The sequence below is a fragment of the Balearica regulorum genome, chromosome 4, assembly GCF_011004875.1.
Source record: "Balearica regulorum gibbericeps isolate bBalReg1 chromosome 4, bBalReg1.pri, whole genome shotgun sequence".
Classification (NCBI taxonomy): Eukaryota; Metazoa; Chordata; class Aves; order Gruiformes; family Gruidae; genus Balearica; species Balearica regulorum.
The window spans coordinates 2,695,280-2,714,328 of NC_046187.1; the positions used below are offsets into that span (position 1 = coordinate 2,695,280).

Below are 19,049 nucleotides of genomic sequence, written 5' to 3' on the forward strand. Positions count from 1 at the left end.
ATCTGTGTTGGCAGCTCTCTTCTGGAAGCTGGAGGGTATACTGGGGAAGGATGGCTTTGCAACGGTCCTGTTGTGTATCCTTTTTCCCTGAGCCTGCGTAACAGGCCGCTGGAAAAGATGAAATGCTGAAGCATGTGGAAACTTGGCCCGCGTCTGAACTTGGTTTTTAAGCGCTGGAAAAAGCTGTCTTATCAGCTGTAGATCTCGTAGAAATGCAGTTACTCGAATGCAACTTCTTTGCATATAGATATTAGATGTCGGTTATTGTGAAATAACTCTGGCCCTTCTTACAGATGGCGTGTTGTCAGAGGGCGTGAAGGAGCGCTTGACTGCACTAGCTGAAGAGATGACGAACCTGGCTTTTCACATCCCTGACTCTTCTGGACAACTTGAAAATTTGCAGAGGTTAGATTTTTTTTTGCCAGGCTGTCTCTGCCTGTAAGATCAGTGTTTTCTTCTTGATCGCTGAGGTCCCTTGGGACAAAATACACCTGTGTTAACAGCTGTCTCTGTTATCTGTGTGTCCCTTTCAAAGAAAAGAAAGCATGTAAACTTGATGGGAAAACATTGTCTTTACATGTAGGAACGTAGGCTTTCCCTGGTCTAATTGCGATGGGTTTGACACTAAACTCTACTGAATCTGTTTCTTCTTGCTGAAATGCACAGCATGACCTTCTGTCGTAAATACTCAGGATGCGTGCATGACTAATGACCAGAAGTCTGGAGACTTAGTACAAGTGTGGGGGCAATACCACAAATGGTAGTTTTGGAGGGTTTTTATAGGTTTATAGTGTAAAAAAAAATTGAATTTTCTTCTCCGAAGTCCAATGCCAGTTGCATATGCATGATGAACTCTTACATGTGCATTTTGGACAAAGCCTCTGGAGAAACAGTGCTCTACAATGCTCAGTTCTGCTTAAGGCTAAGATGTATATACCAACTCCTTTTTTGTAGTTTAACTTTGTTGTTTTACCTTCTAGGGCTGCAGAAATACTAGCTGACATATCGGAGAATGTCAGTGCCTTAAGAAGCACGCTGTTTGGTTCAGGTTCCCCTTCTGTACTGGAGAGGAGCCGTGGTGCAACTCCAACAAATCTTGAGGCGGAGTCAGCAAACAATGAACCGCAAAAAGTTGAAATGCCTGAATTTGCGAATCAGCTTGAAGGTGACTTCAACATCTGCTCTGATGCTACGCTAGCTGCCCTCTGGGAGGGAGATGGTAACGAAGAAGAGGCAGAGAGAGCTAACGCTGTTCTGGAAGATGGGGCTGCAGCAGCCAGCTCTAAGGACAAAAACAGAGATGACTTCGTGTCGCTAGACATTACTGAGCAAGAACTTCAGATCTTGGAATCTCAGGCTGCAAAAGAAATGGGTGACGATGCTGCGCCTGAGGTAATGAGAAAAGCTTTGGTTAATCATGGATGTTCAGCAGAGGGAGCGATCTCATCCTTAAGTTCTCCCGTGATTTTAAAGTTCTGTTCCTGAGGATATTAAGGTGGGCTGGAAGAGGGGCTCGGAGTCTGGAAAATAGTTGCGGAGGTGGTAGAGCACAGAGCTGCTCTTCAGTCATGTGCTTGGGAGGGTTAGTACTGAATACAGAAGCTCTAGATAGCCTGATGAGTTTTCCTCTCTCAGTTGCCAATGTGTTATCCAAGAATTTCTTGGAGTATGGGGACAAGTTCTGTGCTCGAGCATCTCCAGCGTGGTCATGAATAAATAGCAGATCTTGCCAAGGGATCAGTAAATAGCAATCCTTCTAGTGACTGCTGAATGTGGATTGATGCTTCTTAAATCAGATGATAATTTCCTTATGTTCCAGTGTTTTACACATCTGGTGACGCTACTGTTTTTGTCTCTTGCTACAAGGCCTTGTATGTACTAATATTTCTTTCAGATATCGTGTTAATGGGCAGGCTTCAGAGCTGCATGTTGGGCTTAGTTAATTTGGGTAAGAAGTGAAAGCATGCAGATAAGTGGTTTGTAGTATGTACAGAAGATTGAAAAGTTGTTTGTAAAATATAAGTAACTTTGCTGATAAGCAAATAACTTGTTTCTTAGGAGGCATGCTCCACAGACAATGAACAAAATATTTCCTGTGTCATTGAAAGCGATGAAGAACTGGAAATGGAGATGCTTAAAGTGAGTGCCTCCAGGGTTTTGTTTTCTTTTTTTATGTAGTGATGGTGATCCTGGGTCATAGTGGAATGTCGCTGAGGGGAGGGAGAATGAAGGAAGCCAGTGTTACCTACAGAAGACAGATGGATGTCTGGATACCTAAAGAACTCAATTTACTAGTGTTAGGCTTTAATACCACTTGCATCGTACTGTATCTTTATTGTACCAGCTTGGATGTGATCCACCCACCTGCTGTGTTTGTCTAGGTAATAATTTGTGAACTGATCTGCTCCAGTTGTCAGGCATGCAAACCCTTGCTGCAGGGGTTGAGCTGATGGGGTGGCTTGTGGGCCGCAGGTGCGGCTATGCTGGGCTGTAGGTCAAATAGGTGTGTAGCTGTGTTTTGCAGGCCTCTCCCGAAGTGGTTTTACTGGTATGAGTTTTATTTCCTGAAAACAAGACTTAGATGTGGAGTCTCATTTCTCTCTAGCCTGGCTTTTTTCCTGATCCCCCAGAGACTATGTCCATTTTGAGTTCATTGACCGAACCACAGCTTCCACCAACTGCTTTCAGCAGAGCAGTTGCAGGGGTTTGTGTGCTTGTACACACGTGGAGGTTAAGTGTGTTGCTTATGGCTAAGTAGGGAGCAAGACTCAAAGGTCTGGGGGGAAAAAGTTGCTTTTTTTCTTCTAGGGAAGGACCAGGTCTCTTCTGGATGGTTCTCAGTGCTGCATGTCAATCTTTCTAAAAGCAATTTTGATCAAAATTGCTGACTTGAGTAGGAGAAGTTTCAGTTCCTCCAAGTACCATGTTTTGGAAACAAGGAGTGTAATGTGACACTGGGATCCCATCCTTTCTGGTTGTCTCCTAAGTCACTTCTTAGTCCAACTTGTGCCTTCATCTAGTTGAAAGACAAAACCCAACCGTTGGTTTTACAAAATAAGATTTTCATGTTGTGAATGTTTCAAAGGCCATTTTGCAAAGAAGAACCAAAAGCTGTTGTGCTAGTACCCAGCAAATGGGTCCTGGAATTTGGATGCTACTGATCAAGTAGTTTAGCCACTGTGCTTTTCTTTGTGCTGTGTGCCAACAGATCCAAGTTATGCCATAAATAGATTAAAACTCACACACTTAATACCCCTGTATCGTGTTACCTGAGACAGGCACTGTATCTACCCTTTCATCCTCAGAGATAACTTTTTCTCCTGACTTACCAGTCTTTAGAAGATGTAGATGATTACAAAGAAGGTTTAACTGAGAGAGAGTCCAATAAAGCCAGGAAAACCCCTGACACGGAACCGAACGTTGCACCAGATGGTGATGAAGATGAAGGCATTGAGGAAGAAGAGGAGGAATCTTGGGGTATGTTTTAAATTTTAGTGCATGATCAAGTTCAAGCCCTCAGTCTATAGAAGCAAATGTGGAAGGACAGGGACATTTTGTGCTTGGTTTTTTTAAAGCAGAAAGCTAAAGCTCATCTGGGTGTTGAAAGGAATACTTGTCTGTGTGTTGAGATGGAAATTTCAAGGTGTCCTTGGGAAAACATGGTTGCCTTGTGCTATGATCAGTAAATGTTATGTATGCTTGATGAGAATAAATATCATCTGGGGATGCAAAGGTCTTGAGTTGAGGACACCTGTTTAGAACACAGCAGAGGGGAGGATGGTACCTCCACTAAGTGTTTGTGTTCTGTTAGCCCATGGTTGCTGCTTCGTGGTGTGATTCTTGGGAAATTCCAGCTTGGGGCTGATCTTGGCCTAATGCTTTGGAGCTGGCCCCGTGGAGACAAATGAAATGAGGCAGAGGCTGAAATGTGAGGTGAAATACAGCTTGGCTTGTTCAGACCGTCGCTGTGTGAAAGCTTCCTTTCCTGGCTGTCACCAAAAGTAACAGCATCAGCCAGGAGAAGAGCTGCTTGCTGCTTCCGAGCAGGATGTGGGCGGCTAGATGGGGATGGCTAAGTTAATTGTTTCTTTGTTCAGTTCATCTCTCTAAAGGATAGCTAGAGAGGATGTTACAGGGAAAGTGTGTCAAACTAAAAGTCTAGGTGCAAGTGTCATCCTTTTTAGTGCTGAATATTAACTAAAATTTTTTACTGATATCTCCAGTACATCATATGTCATTTTTGGACCATGACTTGGTTAGCAACTTCTGGTGTAACTTCAGTAGGGCCTTTAAAGGCATGTCTAGTAAAACATCTAGAACCTTATCTGCATGTTCCAAATAATGCAGCTATGCATTGCCATACCAATTGGTTTATTAGCTCATTAATCAAGCCATATGGTCTCCTCCTCATGCAGGGTCTCAGAGGAGCTTGTTAGTTACAGGCTAGAATAAAGGATTAAAAAAAGCTGTCTTGAGAGTTTGATGTCTCTCTTAAATGGAGTTGCCCACATCCTAGGCCCTGGGCATTGCTAACCGTGAGCAGGTTGTTGTTAGTCAAGAGGGTGCTTTGCCTTTTTAAAATTTCATCACAGATGAAGTTTTTTCCCGCTCTCTCCTGCTAAAGACCCCTTGCTGCCAGTACCTAGCGAAAGCCACATCACGTGTCTGAAGACGTGTTTTGGGCATTCTTCTTTTAAACCGTAAGTATGTTTTACACTCTACACGTTTTCTTGCCCTTCTTTCAACTCGGGTGACTTCATTGCTATTGTAAAAAGCACTAACCAACTAGCACCTGTGCAAAATCCCTAGAAAAAGCAGCCTTTGCTGTCCCAAGATGTCTAAATAAATCTTAGGGAGTGTTAACTGCAATACTACACTCACAGTAGAGGGTGATTTTCTTGACTCGTCTGATGGCATAGCTCCTGTGACGGAAGCTTGGTTGTATTAGGTTGAATTCAGGTCTTCTGAACAGTGAGCAGCAAACTGCATGGATGTTATTTTCTGCATGTTAAATTCAGTTTGGTTATCCTTTACGTGGCTCTAGTGAAGGAGGGACAGGATTCTGTCTAGCACAGCGTGATCGCCATGCAGTATGTGCTTAGGTACTCGAGCGTTATTGCTGTTGCGGTTCTTAAGTTCGGTGGGAAGGGGATGAAATCTTCCTGGGTAATGGGTGGTGGAATGCTTTCTGGGTAAGAGGGCTGAAGAGCTGAAAATATTTGGTAAACTTTTGGAAGTGGGGGTGGGAGGTTTTTTAATTGACTGTGGTTATGTGCACTTGCAAGACAACAAAAGGATGAAAACTGTTGGTTGAAATCAAGGTCCTGTTTATAATCTTTTGTGTTCAAGATGACTGTAGCTCTCACAGGGCTTGTGGATCAGTTAATGTATGGGAGATAGGGTTTGTTTTATGAACAACTTCTGTGAACGACCGCATCAAATGTTGTGTGCCTTAGTCCTGTTAGATCCCCGCTGCTGTGCTGGTGCGACAGTCCGCGGTAGTTGGAACGCTTGAGTGGTTGCAGTGTGCAAAGACAGCGCTATAAAGCAGCCGGCGGGGTTGCTTTAACCTGAAATTCGACTGAATATGCAGTTTCACAGAATTTGTTGGTTATGTGGGAGGGCAAACCCAAAATATTCCCCTTTGTTTCATTTGAAGGGTCCAGTGGAAAGTGATCAATTCTGTTTTACAAGACAGAAGAGATAATCTTGTTGTCATGGCAACTGGTAAGTTACCTTTACATCCGAAGAGGCTGTGAAAAAGTCTTTTCTTTTTGGGGGAGAGTAGGACTGAAACTTGGAGACTGTCCATGTGGCCAATAGGAGCAGGGTGCCCCGATGGAAACGGTGTGAGTTTGAGCCGGCCGTGTTGGCTGCTTGTGTTTCTGTCTCAGCCTCTGTCACTGACCTTGGTGGAGAGGGGGGTATTGGATGGGTGCTGACAGGGCTTATCTTGCATCTTTGTTCCCTTACGAGTGGAAAAAGCATTGCTTTCTTAGGGCTCAGCAAGTCTTGGGATTGTGTTACGTAGCTGTATGTTATAGCTGCATACGAAGCATGATGTTTCACTTCTGCCTCTTTTCTTTAAGGCTATGGAAAAAGCTTGTGCTACCAGTTTCCTCCTGTTTACACTGGATATACAGGAATTGTCATCTGTCCTCTGATCTCCTTGATGGAGGACCAGGTGCTGCAGCTGACGTAAGTAACACGGTAGTAACAAGCTGTTGCTGTATTTCCTGTGGAAACCCACGGATTCTGCTTGTGGCATTTCTTGGTGTTTAAGGTAGCAGCTTGGTACGGCAGGCTGTTTGTGTGTCAGCCATAAAGCATACGTTTCAAGGAGTGCATACAAACTGTGTAAATAGTCTAAGATAGCTGGATTTGTTAGGATTTGCCAGCTATGTGAACTGTAGGCTGAATTTGTAAAGGATCTGTGCTGGTGGGTGGTTCCTGGAGGTAGATCCTTCTCAAGTATTTCTGGATTTGCAGGCCCTTTTTGCGCAGACAGAACTGATGGAGGAGCTTCACCGGCTATTTGAGCCGGAGAATTATGTCAAAATTTGGTAGAGCTTTCTTGGGGTCTGAGAAGTAACATCTGAACAACGTACGGCCGGAAGCTGTAGGCCGTTCAGGTCTATGTTATGACACGGACTTTTGAGATGGACAGCGTAGCAGGTCTCCTACACCTGGCCTCTTGCCTTCTTCAAAGGTCTGATGGGGCAACTAGTGGGTGACACTGAATCGCTCTTTGCTGAGCAGTTATTGATCTTCGCCACACCTATGTCTTCAACTGGAATAGCTGATAATGCTTTCTTTGTGGGTACTTGCTTTCTGTTATAACAGGTAGTCACTTCTGACATGTTTTCATTTAAGCTGTGGGAATCATACTAAGCTGTCTAGTCTGTTCCTGCCTTGTCTAGCTTAGAAAGACGGAGTCTTTTGTGAAAGAGGGGAGACGAAGATTTTTTGAATTAAGGAACATCAATTATGTGTGGTATTTTCTGCTGCACATCACGACTGTGCGGATGAATGGCTGGACAGCCTGGGCTGGCTCTATAGCCAGCTCCTAGACCGAGTATTAATCAGCAGGGTGTCTATATCTATTCAGCTTTTTCTTTTGGCTTTTATACTGTTTTCCTCAGTGGAAAGGGTTTATCCGCGACCTTCGCGGTGGGCAGTTGATTTTGAAGGCTGAAATTCTACAACCTAATGCAATTCGGTAATTTGTCAGTCTGGGTGCAGTTGTGCTGAGGACTGAAACACGGTGGGAGGAGAGAGGACAAGCTGTTGAAACAAAGGGTTGTAATACAATGCAGTCAATCATCAAGTTAAGAGAATAGGGACTGTGGAGCCCTAAAAGAGGTCAAATATGAAATGGCTCAGCTGGTAAATGTAACTCTCAGACTCCTGGGCAGGGACACCCTCCGCTGGACCAGGTTGCTCAAAGCCCTGTCCACCCTGGCCTTGAATCTGTCATGAAAAAGCAGCCACCTGGTTGAAAATTAGCAGAGGTGGCACCAGTGGGTTACAAAAGATTGCTGGGTGAGGCAAAAAAAAATGCAGGCTGGAAAGGTTTACATCTAAATGTGATGAAGTGCATTGAAATAAGAAGTAAAGAAAATATACTACATGTATTTTCTTCTTTTGGGTGTTTTATTAGTAAACTTGAGCTCTTGTGCAAGGAAAACGGTCATTATTATTCCAGTTCCTTATTGTGCTAATAAAGTCTGTGTGGGACAGCTGGGGGGGAAGAGATTGGAGTAGTCACTGACAACTCCTCTTTTTTTTTTCCAAAAGTTTTTTTTCCCACAAATGTCCTTGGAAGAAAGTAGTCTCTCGCCTTGAGCTTGAACTTGCTTTATAAACTACTGGCATAGGCTGAAAGCCGCGGCAGAAAGCGTTGAGAGTAAATCTGTTTGTGACTCTGCTTTTTATTTCCACAGAATGTCAGACATTCCAGCGTGCTTGCTTGGTTCGGCTCAGTCGAAAAACGTCACACACTGCATCCAAGAGTAAGTCTTGAATAAGTTTTCTGGGAGTGCAGGTTCTGACGTAGGTGTATTGGAGAGGTAGGGTGTCTCCCTGATCTGTCAGAGCTGAAACTCTTGATTCTGGCTCAGACCTGGAACCCAGCAGTCAGCGATGCCGCTTGCGTTGACCCAGGAGGAGCGTGGGGGAGGCTAGAGCCCCCCTCTTGTGCCCTCCGGCTGGGCAGATGGGGCATGTTGACTCAGCTTCGTGTTGCCATTTGTACGTGATTTTTACCCAGGTCCTAGACCTGTCAGCAAGTCACCGTAACAGTCCTTTCTTGGTCTAAAGGCTAGTAAATCTCTGTCTCTGCCTTTCCCTGTAATGCTGTGTCCTGCCCTGTTTTCCTGCTGTTCTGGAATGTGTTCTACAGGCTTCGCTTCCTCTTGTTCCCCATCCAGAAGTCTGTACTTGTTCCCATGTACATCTTCTAGGCAATCGTGGTATTGTTTCATTCGGATGAGTTGCCTGGAGTTTTTCCTTCTGTGATGAAGTGTTTTCTTGATGTTTCAGGGGTCAGTACAGAGTCATATATATGACTCCAGAGTTTTGTTCAGGCAACTTAAAGCTACTTCAGGATCTTGACCAAACTATTGGTAAGTTGGGGATAAGGTTGGGGGTGAGGTGGCAGGCAGTTTAAATTCCTGATTACGTTTAAACTTTTCTAATGTTTGAACATTTTTCACCAGTTTCTTGCCGCTAGTGAGCTCAGAGGCTAGTGTAGTGACTGCCAATAAATGGTGTCAGAATATCCTGTCATTGATGAAAAAAGATCGTATGTGAGTAGTGTCTTTAAATGTGGACTTGCCGTGGGAAGGTTAGACAAGTTACTGGGAACAAGGGTGCTAAACCACTCGTCTTGAAACCACAGCAAGTGATATGTACATCACTATAATATATTAGCCTTTTAGGTATTCTGATCTGATCTTTTTTGGAATGTAACAATGAAATTGTATGTTGGAAAAATTCTTTTCATCAAAGATGATGCATCTCTCCTAGTAGGGTAAATTCAAGGTACGTCAACTCGAAGATTTCCCTTTATTAAGGAACTGAACTTCTAGTGCCGTAGGCAGGGAGGGCTATCTACGGAGAAGATGGACCATCTGAATTTCTGGAGTGGAAGCTGTGCGCTTGGCCTCTCTGACACTTGGGTGCTTTGAACATGTGGATTAGAATGGGATATCTGTACTCAAGTTGAGGGGGTTCGAGCCGTTGTGAGGGACGTTGGAGATGTGGAGCTTGGAGAAGGAAGCAGAGGTGATGGTGGGGGAGTCTGTAAAAGCTCTTTGGCCTCTCTGCGAAAGAGGCCATTATAAAAATGAAACCGGGGAGTCGGTACAGGAGAAGACATTGTAGAAATAAAATTAAGTGGACTGCTGGTGCCTTGTCAGGAAAGCTTGAAATGGAGTGGAATGGGGTGTTTGTATTGGTCGCTTCCTGTGCTGGTTTGTCTTGTTAATGTGTCTGTGCTGTGGTTTTGTGCCCACCCTCAGGAATTACCCTCATAGCTGTTGATGAAGCTCACTGCATTTCCGAGTGGGGCCACGACTTCAGAAATTCCTTTAGAAGTTTAGGCTCGCTAAAGAAGGCTCTGCCATCGGTGAGGTGTTTATGTTTGATTTCAGTGTAAGAGAAGGGTGCCATCTCATTTCAGATGATGGTTTGAAATGGCAATCTTTTAATGTTCGTCTTTGGGTGTACTTACTGTGCTGGTTTGGAGTTACGCAGTCCTTGTCAATGATGGAGCTTTCCAAGTGCTCAAATGAAGGATATTTTAAACCTGGATGACCAGAAACTCCTGCAAAAGAAATGACTTTGGATTCTTATGCTGTAGAAGATGATGTCCCTAGGCTGCTTGGTTTAATACTGAGGGATTATTTTTTTTAAAACGGAGTGGCTGAGCGACTCGCAGGAGCGAGCAACTGTGATTTCTAGACACTCCTCAAGCATCTATTGCATAAGCTTAAAAATTTGGACCTGAACTTTACATGCTGATCTTGGAAGATTCGTCCTATGTTCCCTGAATTTAGCCCACCACATCAGAAAAATACTGTAGACTGGTTGAAGATGTAACTAAAGAAAGCACCCGTTCAGAATAAAACCCATACGTCACCAGCGTTCTGTCCCCGTCTACTCTCCTGAATAGTGTAGACCAGAGCTCTAGGAAGCTAAATATTATTTTTCAAATAGCTGAGCTGATCCAGTGATTGTAAAGAGATTCAAGTGCCTGCTCACATGCTATTTCAGTTCTGATTGATGGGTTTTGGTTAAAAAAAAATCAGGAGATCTCTCAGACCTGTTATCCTTTTGATCACAGGTTCCCGTTGTTGCTTTAACTGCAACTGCAAGTCCATCGATTAGAGAAGACATAGTGAATTGTCTGAACCTGAAGAATCCCCAGGTCACGTGTACTAGTTTTGACAGACCTAACCTGTACTTAGAAGTTGGACGACAAAGTGGAGATATCCTTAGGGATTTGAAGCAGTTCCTTACTAGGAAAGGAAGGTAAGGATTTAAGCCTGGTTTTGTTGATGCCTCAACTAGGCTTTAGTGTTTTGGAGGCGTGTACTAAGAATTGGTAGCAGTCTTCAACAGGTGTGGTGAGGAGGAGCCCAGACTTTATTGGTAGGTTGGCTTTGTCAGGCTAGTTGCTTATTGTGTCATGTCCCGTGGTGGTGTGCCCACCTCCTCTCCCAATGTAAAAGAAGGCTGTTGAGGCAAGGAGTGATGGACTCTTGCTGTTTGCATGTGGCTGACTTAAGGAGCTTCAGGATCACTTGATCTTCAGAGGACCTGCTGACACCGGAATAATTTGAATGATGATGATGGATTGGCTGGCGGGTAACTTTCCCGAAAGTATTGTATAAAATGTGTGCGAGTCCATCATAAATCTGTGGCGAGATTGTTTTTTGATAAAGCTAACCTGAGCGGAAGAACTGCAGTCCTTGGCTGTTAGCAGACCCGGTGGCATTACCTGTTCCAGCCCTGTACTTGATGCGAGCTACGAGGTGTGCCTCTACAGCAATATAAACGAACTTCTTGTGGCTTGCTTGGACCTTGTAAAGTAAATACAGACCTTTGAAAAGTGACAGCTGTAAAAGCAGATTTCCTGATGACTGTAAGGAATTTGGGAGGCCTTTATCCTGATGCTTCTACAGAGACCAAAATCTTGTGTGTTTTGCAAAATAAACTTAGGAGCACCAAGTAACTACCAAGTTCCTTTTTCCAAAGGACGGACGATTTGCGTACAAATGGACGGGTTAAAATCTGTTTCAATTTCTGAATCCCCGAGAAGGTAGACTCGTGGAAAAGCTGCCTTGAGTGAACCTAGCTGAAAAGGCAGACTTTGTGCAGAAGAGCGGCTTCGGTTCTGTGTCTTTTACATGTTGCTATTATTTACAGCAGTTCCGCGTACGAGTTTGAAGGCCCCACTATCATCTACTGCCCTTCGAGAAAGGCCACCGATCAGGTCGTGTCCGTGTTAGTTAAACTGAACGTGGCCTGTGGCGCGTACCATGCTGGTATGGGAATCGAACGAAGGAGAGACATCCATCACCGGTTCATGAGGGATGAAATTCAGGTATGTAGGAAATAAAGTCCACTTGGTCCTATTTATAGTCGCGGGTGGAAGAGAGACTTTTGGTAATATTAGCATGTGTATCCTATTTGTCTCTAATTCTGGGTGAAGAAATTGCTGGTCTGTGCTGACAGTAATAGGATTCCTGGTTTATGTTTCAAATTCCTTCAGTAAGTCTTTAAAAGTGCATAGCATTTGAGGAAAATAGGCGCAGCTGGAACAATATCATCACTAGTTCTGGAGCTGCTTTCTTCTTCCTGCAGCTAAGCAGGCAAAGAGTTATCTGGGAACTTCTTGTGTTCCTCTTCAGGATAAGTTTTTTTTCTGCCTTTTGTTTGAGAATAGCTGCTTGAAAACACTTGAGTGTTTGCCACAAGGCGTCATCGCTGTCATGTTTATAATCCCGTGCTCGTGCTCTGACAAAAATCAGATTTAACAATAGTGCTGTGCAAGTCGAGTGTGAGTTTGAAGCCATTGTAATCTAGGCTGAATTTTGAATCCGTAGCAAGAAGTTGTCACCGAGTGATGGTAATCCAGGTGTGTCTTGATGCTTGTTTCAAAACATTTGTCATGTGCCTCCTGTTTTGTAGTGTGTTGTGGCTACGGTGGCTTTCGGAATGGGCATCAATAAAGCAGATATCCGCATGGTTATTCATTACGGGGCCCCTAAGGAGATGGAATCCTATTATCAAGAAATTGGGAGAGCTGGTCGCGATGGGCTTCCTGCTTCTTGTCACGTCCTGTGGACTGCCACAGACTTGATTTTTAACAGGTAAATGTCTGAAGAGGGCTGCTTTGACATGGATAGCCAAAACATACCAAAAGAAAGAGGAGCACGGTGGGTTTGGTTGTCAAGGCGATGTATTTATCAGAACGGTTCCGAGTCCTTTACTGCATACACACAATACCAAGTATGCCGTATTTGTCTAGAAAAGACAATCCATGAGTCAGTGCACTAATGTCCTTGTTCCAGTTGGGCTTTCTGAAGATGCTCTACAAGGCAGGCAGTGATATAACTTGGTCACTTGTCTTGTAAATCACCAGACCTGTTTGTAGATGCATCTGACCTGAGTTTAGACCCATCATTACTCCTTAAGAGTGCTGATGCTGCATAGCTAATTTGATCTCTGCTATCTAGATGTCTAAATGGAGAAATATGTGGTGTTTTCCTCTTCTGGCTGGGAGAGTCCTGGCAGTAGATGCCTCCTGTTAACTTAGTCCATAGCTGTTACAGGACCACAGGAATGTTTCGACTCGGTCATTCAAACTTGTGTCGGCACGCTGCCAGAGTCTGTGAAGTTCCCTGCGCCTTTTTCCAGGCAGGCAGAAACTTGCTTTGCTCAACTTTGAGCTGGAATGGTGTAGCTGCGTGAACGTGGCGCCCGACACCTGCGGTATTGGCTTGTTTCCGACGCCGTGTGGCACAGCGAGTGTGGTGCGGATAGTAGCTCAGGTTTGGCTCCCGCAGCAGCTGAGCGCATGGGCACAGCGAGGGTTTCACACACCCATGACCCGCTCCCATGCATCTTTTGGATGCTTCCAGTGATCGCTATAGAAGATATTAAATTAGGCAACAAGTAGGCGTGTCCTGACTTGCCACCTCTGAGTTTCTGGAACAAAGAGCGATGGTATCCTGGCATAATCTGTAATCCGGCGGTGGCATTGGCAACTTGCCAGAGTTAGCAAGATTAGAGAGTGAGAGAAGTTACCTTCTGCCCTTTTCTCCTTCCTCTCTGCCTTGCGGCACAGATTTCTGAGGCTTAGTAACCTGTGAGGTTGGAAGAAGCTCTCTACCTCTCCTTCTGCCCTGTTCAGAATAATGGTCATATTTAGAATATTACGAATAAGGTGCTTTTCTGGGTATGCCCTGTACTGTAAGGATGAAGATTGTGGAGAAATGGGCAGTTTGGATCTGGTTTTAGTAGGGTATTTTTTTCTAGTTCTTCCTGGTGGATTTGACTGAGACAGTTGTCTAGCGTATTGTAATTTGGGTATGGGTTGGGGAATAGCGGTCGTGATTTAAGGCTCTTAATTTTTCCTTTTGACTGACAGACATCTTCTAAGCGAGATCCGCAATGAAAAGTTCCGATTGTACAAACTGAAGATGTTGGCAAAAATAGAGAAGTACCTTGTGTCAAATAGCTGCAGGAGGAAGTGAGTACTGGAGTCTTAGTTAATGCTCACTGATCTCAGGTGGCTCTGGGAGCCATGAGACTTGGTCACAACTGGAGGTTGTAACCAGAAGGCATCTTATACTCGGAATGTGTTCTGCAAACATGTTTTAAATTAAAAAGCGATATCAAAAAATACGGCCTTCAGCATATTTATATGTATACATCAAGTGTTTCCTTACTTTTGAAAAAACAAACTTTCCCTTTAGAGAATGCAAGGGCACATAATTGGCTCCCTGGTGAATTAATTAATGATGCTGATTTCAACTCTTTTTTTCTGCAATAAATTTAATGTGTCAATTCCTGGTCTTTGCTTGAATTCTCCATATGCCCTTGGGTAGAATCATCCTGTCGCATTTTGAAGACAGACAACTCCGAAAGGTTTCCTCCGGCATCATGGGCACAGAAGAATGCTGTGATAATTGCAGGTCCAGGTAAGCTTTCTTCCCTGGAGACTGATGGAAGAGGTTATGTTCTCTCAGGCTGTCTTACACGGCAAATTACAGAGAAGAATTGACTCTTTCTACATCAGATTTTGCAGATGTTCAGCCTGAAGTTTATCTTTGAAGAACTGTCTCTAACCTTTTCTGAAATAGTTGAGCAAACCGTGAGGCAGCTTGTAAGCTCTAAGCTAGGCTGTGGGAAAGCCCGTAAGGAAAGCTGTGCTCTTAGGCTGTGAAATACACTTTTCTTCATCTATTTAAGTCTTGTTAGGTAATTAATCCCAAAAGAAAACAGTCGGAAGCGGAGAGCGATACTATGTGTCTAAGGTTAAATTGCCGGAGTGTTAAGGGAACTGTTCTCCTGTTACGGTGTGTGACATATGTTCATTTAGCGTTGCAAATAATAGCATAGATGGGCTGAAGGGAACCGGGGGGTCGGTAGTCACACGGTATGAGCAGAAACACCTGCCTTGGTCTTCACTGTGTGCTCGTACACGCTTTCCCTGACGTTGTAATAAAGGATTCCTTGTTCTTGCTGGTAGTGTGATGGTTCCTGATCAGAGACAAGATGTTCTGCTGTGTTACTTTCTGGAAAAATGTTATCAATTCAGGTACATTGTCTGTATGCTCAAGGATCTTGGCCTGGCCTCTACTGAAACTAGCCAAGAGGAGAACTTGGAAGATCATAATTTCAGTCTTGGCAGTCATGTTGCTGTGCCGGTGAAGAGCCACACAATGAATTTCTGTTGCAGAACTGAAATAGTTTTAAATAGTTCATCATGTGCCAATAACTTTTCGATGGATTCTTCTAGTCAGTAACAAATGCATTTACAAACCCTAGAAAATCTTTAATGGGATTGCTCTTTCCTTGTGGTTTTTCCCTTTTACGTTACGTAAAAAACAGACAAAAATCTCTTTGCCGTTAGATGCAATTAAGGAAGGGTCTCGTATGCCTAAAGCAGTCCAAATATTCAAATATCAAATTGAGAAGATTGCTGAGACAACATTGTTCTGTCACAGCAAGTACTGTGCAGAACTGCTCACCGTTGGGTTGGGCAGTTGTGATTTTTGACTTTTGGTCTCGTGTTTTCAGTCCTGGTTTTTACATTTAAACATGTTTAACTGTTTATATTCATGTAACTTGAAGGGTGTATTTTGTTTAGTGATCACTCGATAGAAGTCAAATACTCTCCCTTTCTTTCAAATACTGTCTATGTGTGTTAAGCGTGGTTTTCTTTGTGTTTCAGAGCCTCTTGTTTTATGGTCTCCAGTGACTCAGAGGGTGGTTTACAGGACTTTGGGAAGCAGTCGTATCAGCTGCTGTCTGCAGTGAGCGCCCTGGAGGAGAAGTTCGGAACTAGACTTCCCATTCTGTTTCTCCGAGGGTCTGTAAGTGATAGTAAAAATCCTTGTGTGTATTTTGCGAGTGGAGGGATGGTTACTGTGTCCCTCTTTATTGACATAACAAATGAGACATTTGTACACATACATGTAAATGTGTGTACATGCATATATTTTTCTCAAAGAGCTGGGTATCTGTACAGAGAGAGACTCTAGACTTTCTGAAGCTGCTCAGCAGTGCTTCCCATGTGGCAAACCGGATTGTTGATTTTAAAGGTAACAGCCATAAAAATAGCAGCCCTCCTAGGCATGTCGTACTTAATTTTGTGCACGTACGGCCGAGGAACGGTTTCTGCCTCAGAGCTCTTGCCGCCTCGATTCTGTTTATAACAGCGCAACGTTCAGCCCTCTATGGCCCAAGAGTCCAGCTTAAAAATAGTCCCTGTTTGCCTTGTGTGGAGCTGTCCTGTATTTACTGGGTGGTTTTGAGTTGGTTAGTGACAGTTGTCTGTTAAAAACGTGAATGCCAGCCCAAGTATCGGCAGAGGTTCTTAAGTTCTTCCTGTGAGGCTTGAGCTTTTTTCTTTATGGGGACTTTCATGGTTTTGTAGAGACAGTTAAGTGTGGTGGGTTTTTTTTTCATGAAGATGCATCACTTCCACTGTCCCAAAAGGAACAGCCTTTTCAGAATGAAGAATAAAACACATTTTTCCTTGGTAATCGGTTGGTTGGTGTGAATAAAGCAAATGATGGCTTGTGTTCTAGCTTTGTGCTGCTGGCTGACTTGGAGCAGTGAGATGGAGAGTAGAATACTAGAATGAATATATGTAATTTTCTACGTACTTATACTTGAAATCTTCTTTAAATACTAGGCAAGAAATTCAGCAGAACAGAATGAGTAAGAACAGAATCACTTATGTTTACAGCTTGAGGGGGCAAATCACCTGTAGCTCTAGATAAAACTGAGGGAATGATGTGCCTTTTCATTACTTGGAATAGGCAAGTTAATTCCTAACTGTCACACAAGTGTGTGTCCAGGGGAAAAATAATCTGTTACAGATTTTAATAGTCTTGATAGATAATTTATTAGACGTTGTTGGAGGAAGTGATGATGCCAAATTTGCGCTGCAGATGGAATAACCCTGTACTGCTGACAATAATACCCTTTTCTGAGCTAAATATGTTTTAAAAAAGGTGTTTCCTTTTCTTTGTTGCATGAATGTATACTCTAGAATGGATGTATGCAATATCACCATAAGTTTACATGCTACATCAGTCTGAGGCTGAGTAGTGTGCTGCTTGTGTATAGTTTATGGAGAATTCATGCTTTTTGAAGTTAGTGGTATCTTTTGGCAAGGTCCAGGTGGCCTCCAGTGACCTTTGGGTGGGCAACAAGGGAGACAATGTTTCACTTAATATTCCAAAGCTGAGTCAGATGATGAAAACAAGCAAGCTCCTCTGGGAAATTGTGCATTAGAGCTGCATGGACAGAAATATTATACTACCCCTGCTAAATAAAGGAGACCTTAAGAGTTGCATATTCTTCTGTGATCAGCAAACAGGGGAATTTGTAAGCTCTTGCAGCAATTATTTTACTATTGGCAGTCTTAGTGACTGGTTGTGAGTGGCTGTTAGTAGTACCGCTGGCATTTATTTTGTACCAAGTTGAAGTAGCTATTTTGTCTTGTGTTGGTCAGTCTTGTGTGAAACTTCACTGATGGTTAGCCCAAATGTGGATGTAAAGTTTACTGTTTTGCTGCTTACTTCTTTTAGAGATACTTCCATTGCTGAGTGTGTTCTCTACATCAAAACCGTGCTCTGAAAAGGTGCAGCCGTTGGACTCATTAATGTAACGGGCATAACTGAAAGCTTAGGGGTGTCCTCATGCTTTAATGTGTGTTACCAGTTGAATGAGGGCTCTCTAGAAGAGGACGTGGGACTCGGCGCTTTGCCTTAGCCTGCTGAATAGGTGACTCGCTTGTGTTCATCATCAGGACTCTGCCCTGGTCTCATCTGGCAGCAAGCTGAGTCTGTCCTGCCTGCGGCGGGCTGCTCCGGCTTCCCACCCCTGCTGATAAAGCTCGGAAACGAGCCCCTCCTTTCTCTGCGTGCAGGATAGTGGTTCTCTGGCTGTCTGAAATTCTCCAAATTGCCCTTTGCGGTGATCCCTGGAGAAGTTAAGGAGCTGAGCAGGCCACAGTATGCTTGCTGCTGCCTGTCCTGGATTTCTTTCTCTTCCTCTCTTCTATGCATGCATGTGTGTGTGTATAAAGCAAAAAATACTCGTTTGACCATGTGGTTTTCCTAACGGAGGGGACATTCAGCAAGTCTACAAGTAACAGGGTCTGAAGCCTACCTTCCTGGCGATTTCGTATGCTAGCAATAAACTGAAACTCCTTTCTGTCTGAGACACTTTTACCTGCTGATGCTTGATTCCCTCTTACTTTACTCTTTAAGGAAAGTTCTCAGCTTTTCAGGCTCATGCCAAGAGTTTCTCTTGTGAAAGGGGCTTGAGCCTGTTGCTATCTATGTGGGCCCTCAGTTTGGGGAGGTGCAAACTCATCAGACAGGAGCTAATCAGCTTTTTTAGACTGAACCGTTGCTGAGAGATGGGTAAATCAGCAATTTGTTAAAAGAGAATAAAAAACAAAGAACGAACCCCTTTGGGATGAAGGCCAGAGGAGAAAGGGTAGTGAGCTTGCGTCTGGCTTTGTACCCCTGTCCTGGGATTTAAACAAGACTTCTCGATTTCTTTTTACTGCTGTAGACTCTCTTTAATTAAAAACAGAATGGGAAACTGTTTCTGTTTGAACTCGTGCAGTGTAAGATTGAACTGGTTGAATACAAACTATATTAGAGGATGTTGTTGACTGTGGTGGATGGCTGGGTTGTTCCTGTAACCTCATCTCCCTTCCTATACTGAGGTTTCAAGTTCGGTGATCTAAGTGTAGGTTTGTCTGGGTTCTTACTACAAAAGAAAGCCGTGATCTTGTTGCAGCCTTGGCAGAAAGCGTGGGAGTGCATCGGGTTAGTAGAGGTGAAATGTCTTTTCATGGTTTATCCCCTCACTGCTGAGCTGCTGTAGGTGTGGGTATTTTAATGGGTGTTATGTTAATTTGAATAAAATAGTTTGGTGTTTGACTGACTTGTCAAGCTCTTCTGTGGAGAAACGTCCTTGAGAGTGTGCTCCTTGCATCTCAGGTTTTTAGTTGACTGGTTATATTGGGAACTTTGTTTCACAAGGACCGGAGAAGTCTGACCCATTCTTTCACTCATTTCAGAATTCTCAACGCTTGCCAGACAGATACCGAAGACACCCTCTCTTTGGTAGTGGAAAGGACTGGCCGGAGAACTGGTGGAAATTGCTCTGCCAACAGTTAATGATGGAAGGATTCCTCAGAGAACTCGTTGGCCATAACAAGTTTGCAACCACATGTGTGCTTACCCAGAAGGTACTCTTTGCTGTGAAACTACCCATCATATACGGCT

At 43.7% G+C, this 19,049-nt stretch overlaps 1 protein-coding gene across 5 annotated transcripts in view; it reads left to right on the forward strand.

Moving 5' to 3' along the window:
- Positions 1 to 19,049, forward strand: part of WRN (WRN RecQ like helicase) — a 42,723-nt gene that overhangs the window by 12,743 nt on the left and 10,931 nt on the right. For 4 of the 5 annotated variants that reach the window (XM_075750922.1, XM_075750925.1, XM_075750926.1 and 1 more), the window contains 17 exons: positions 294 to 405; positions 981 to 1,392; positions 2,059 to 2,139; positions 3,333 to 3,477; positions 4,625 to 4,700; positions 5,660 to 5,727; positions 6,090 to 6,198; positions 7,944 to 8,012; positions 8,542 to 8,624; positions 9,522 to 9,628; positions 10,346 to 10,533; positions 11,431 to 11,608; positions 12,196 to 12,377; positions 13,658 to 13,759; positions 14,118 to 14,210; positions 15,467 to 15,608; positions 18,842 to 19,012. In XM_075750922.1, coding sequence (XP_075607037.1) covers positions 294 to 405; positions 981 to 1,392; positions 2,059 to 2,139; positions 3,333 to 3,477; positions 4,625 to 4,700; positions 5,660 to 5,727; positions 6,090 to 6,198; positions 7,944 to 8,012; positions 8,542 to 8,624; positions 9,522 to 9,628; positions 10,346 to 10,533; positions 11,431 to 11,608; positions 12,196 to 12,377; positions 13,658 to 13,759; positions 14,118 to 14,210; positions 15,467 to 15,608; positions 18,842 to 19,012 — 2,318 coding nt within the window. The remainder of the gene's footprint in view (positions 1 to 293; positions 406 to 980; positions 1,393 to 2,058; positions 2,140 to 3,332; positions 3,478 to 4,624; positions 4,701 to 5,659; positions 5,728 to 6,089; positions 6,199 to 7,943; positions 8,013 to 8,541; positions 8,625 to 9,521; positions 9,629 to 10,345; positions 10,534 to 11,430; positions 11,609 to 12,195; positions 12,378 to 13,657; positions 13,760 to 14,117; positions 14,211 to 15,466; positions 15,609 to 18,841; positions 19,013 to 19,049) is intronic. The other variant, XM_075750924.1, reaches the window with a different exon arrangement.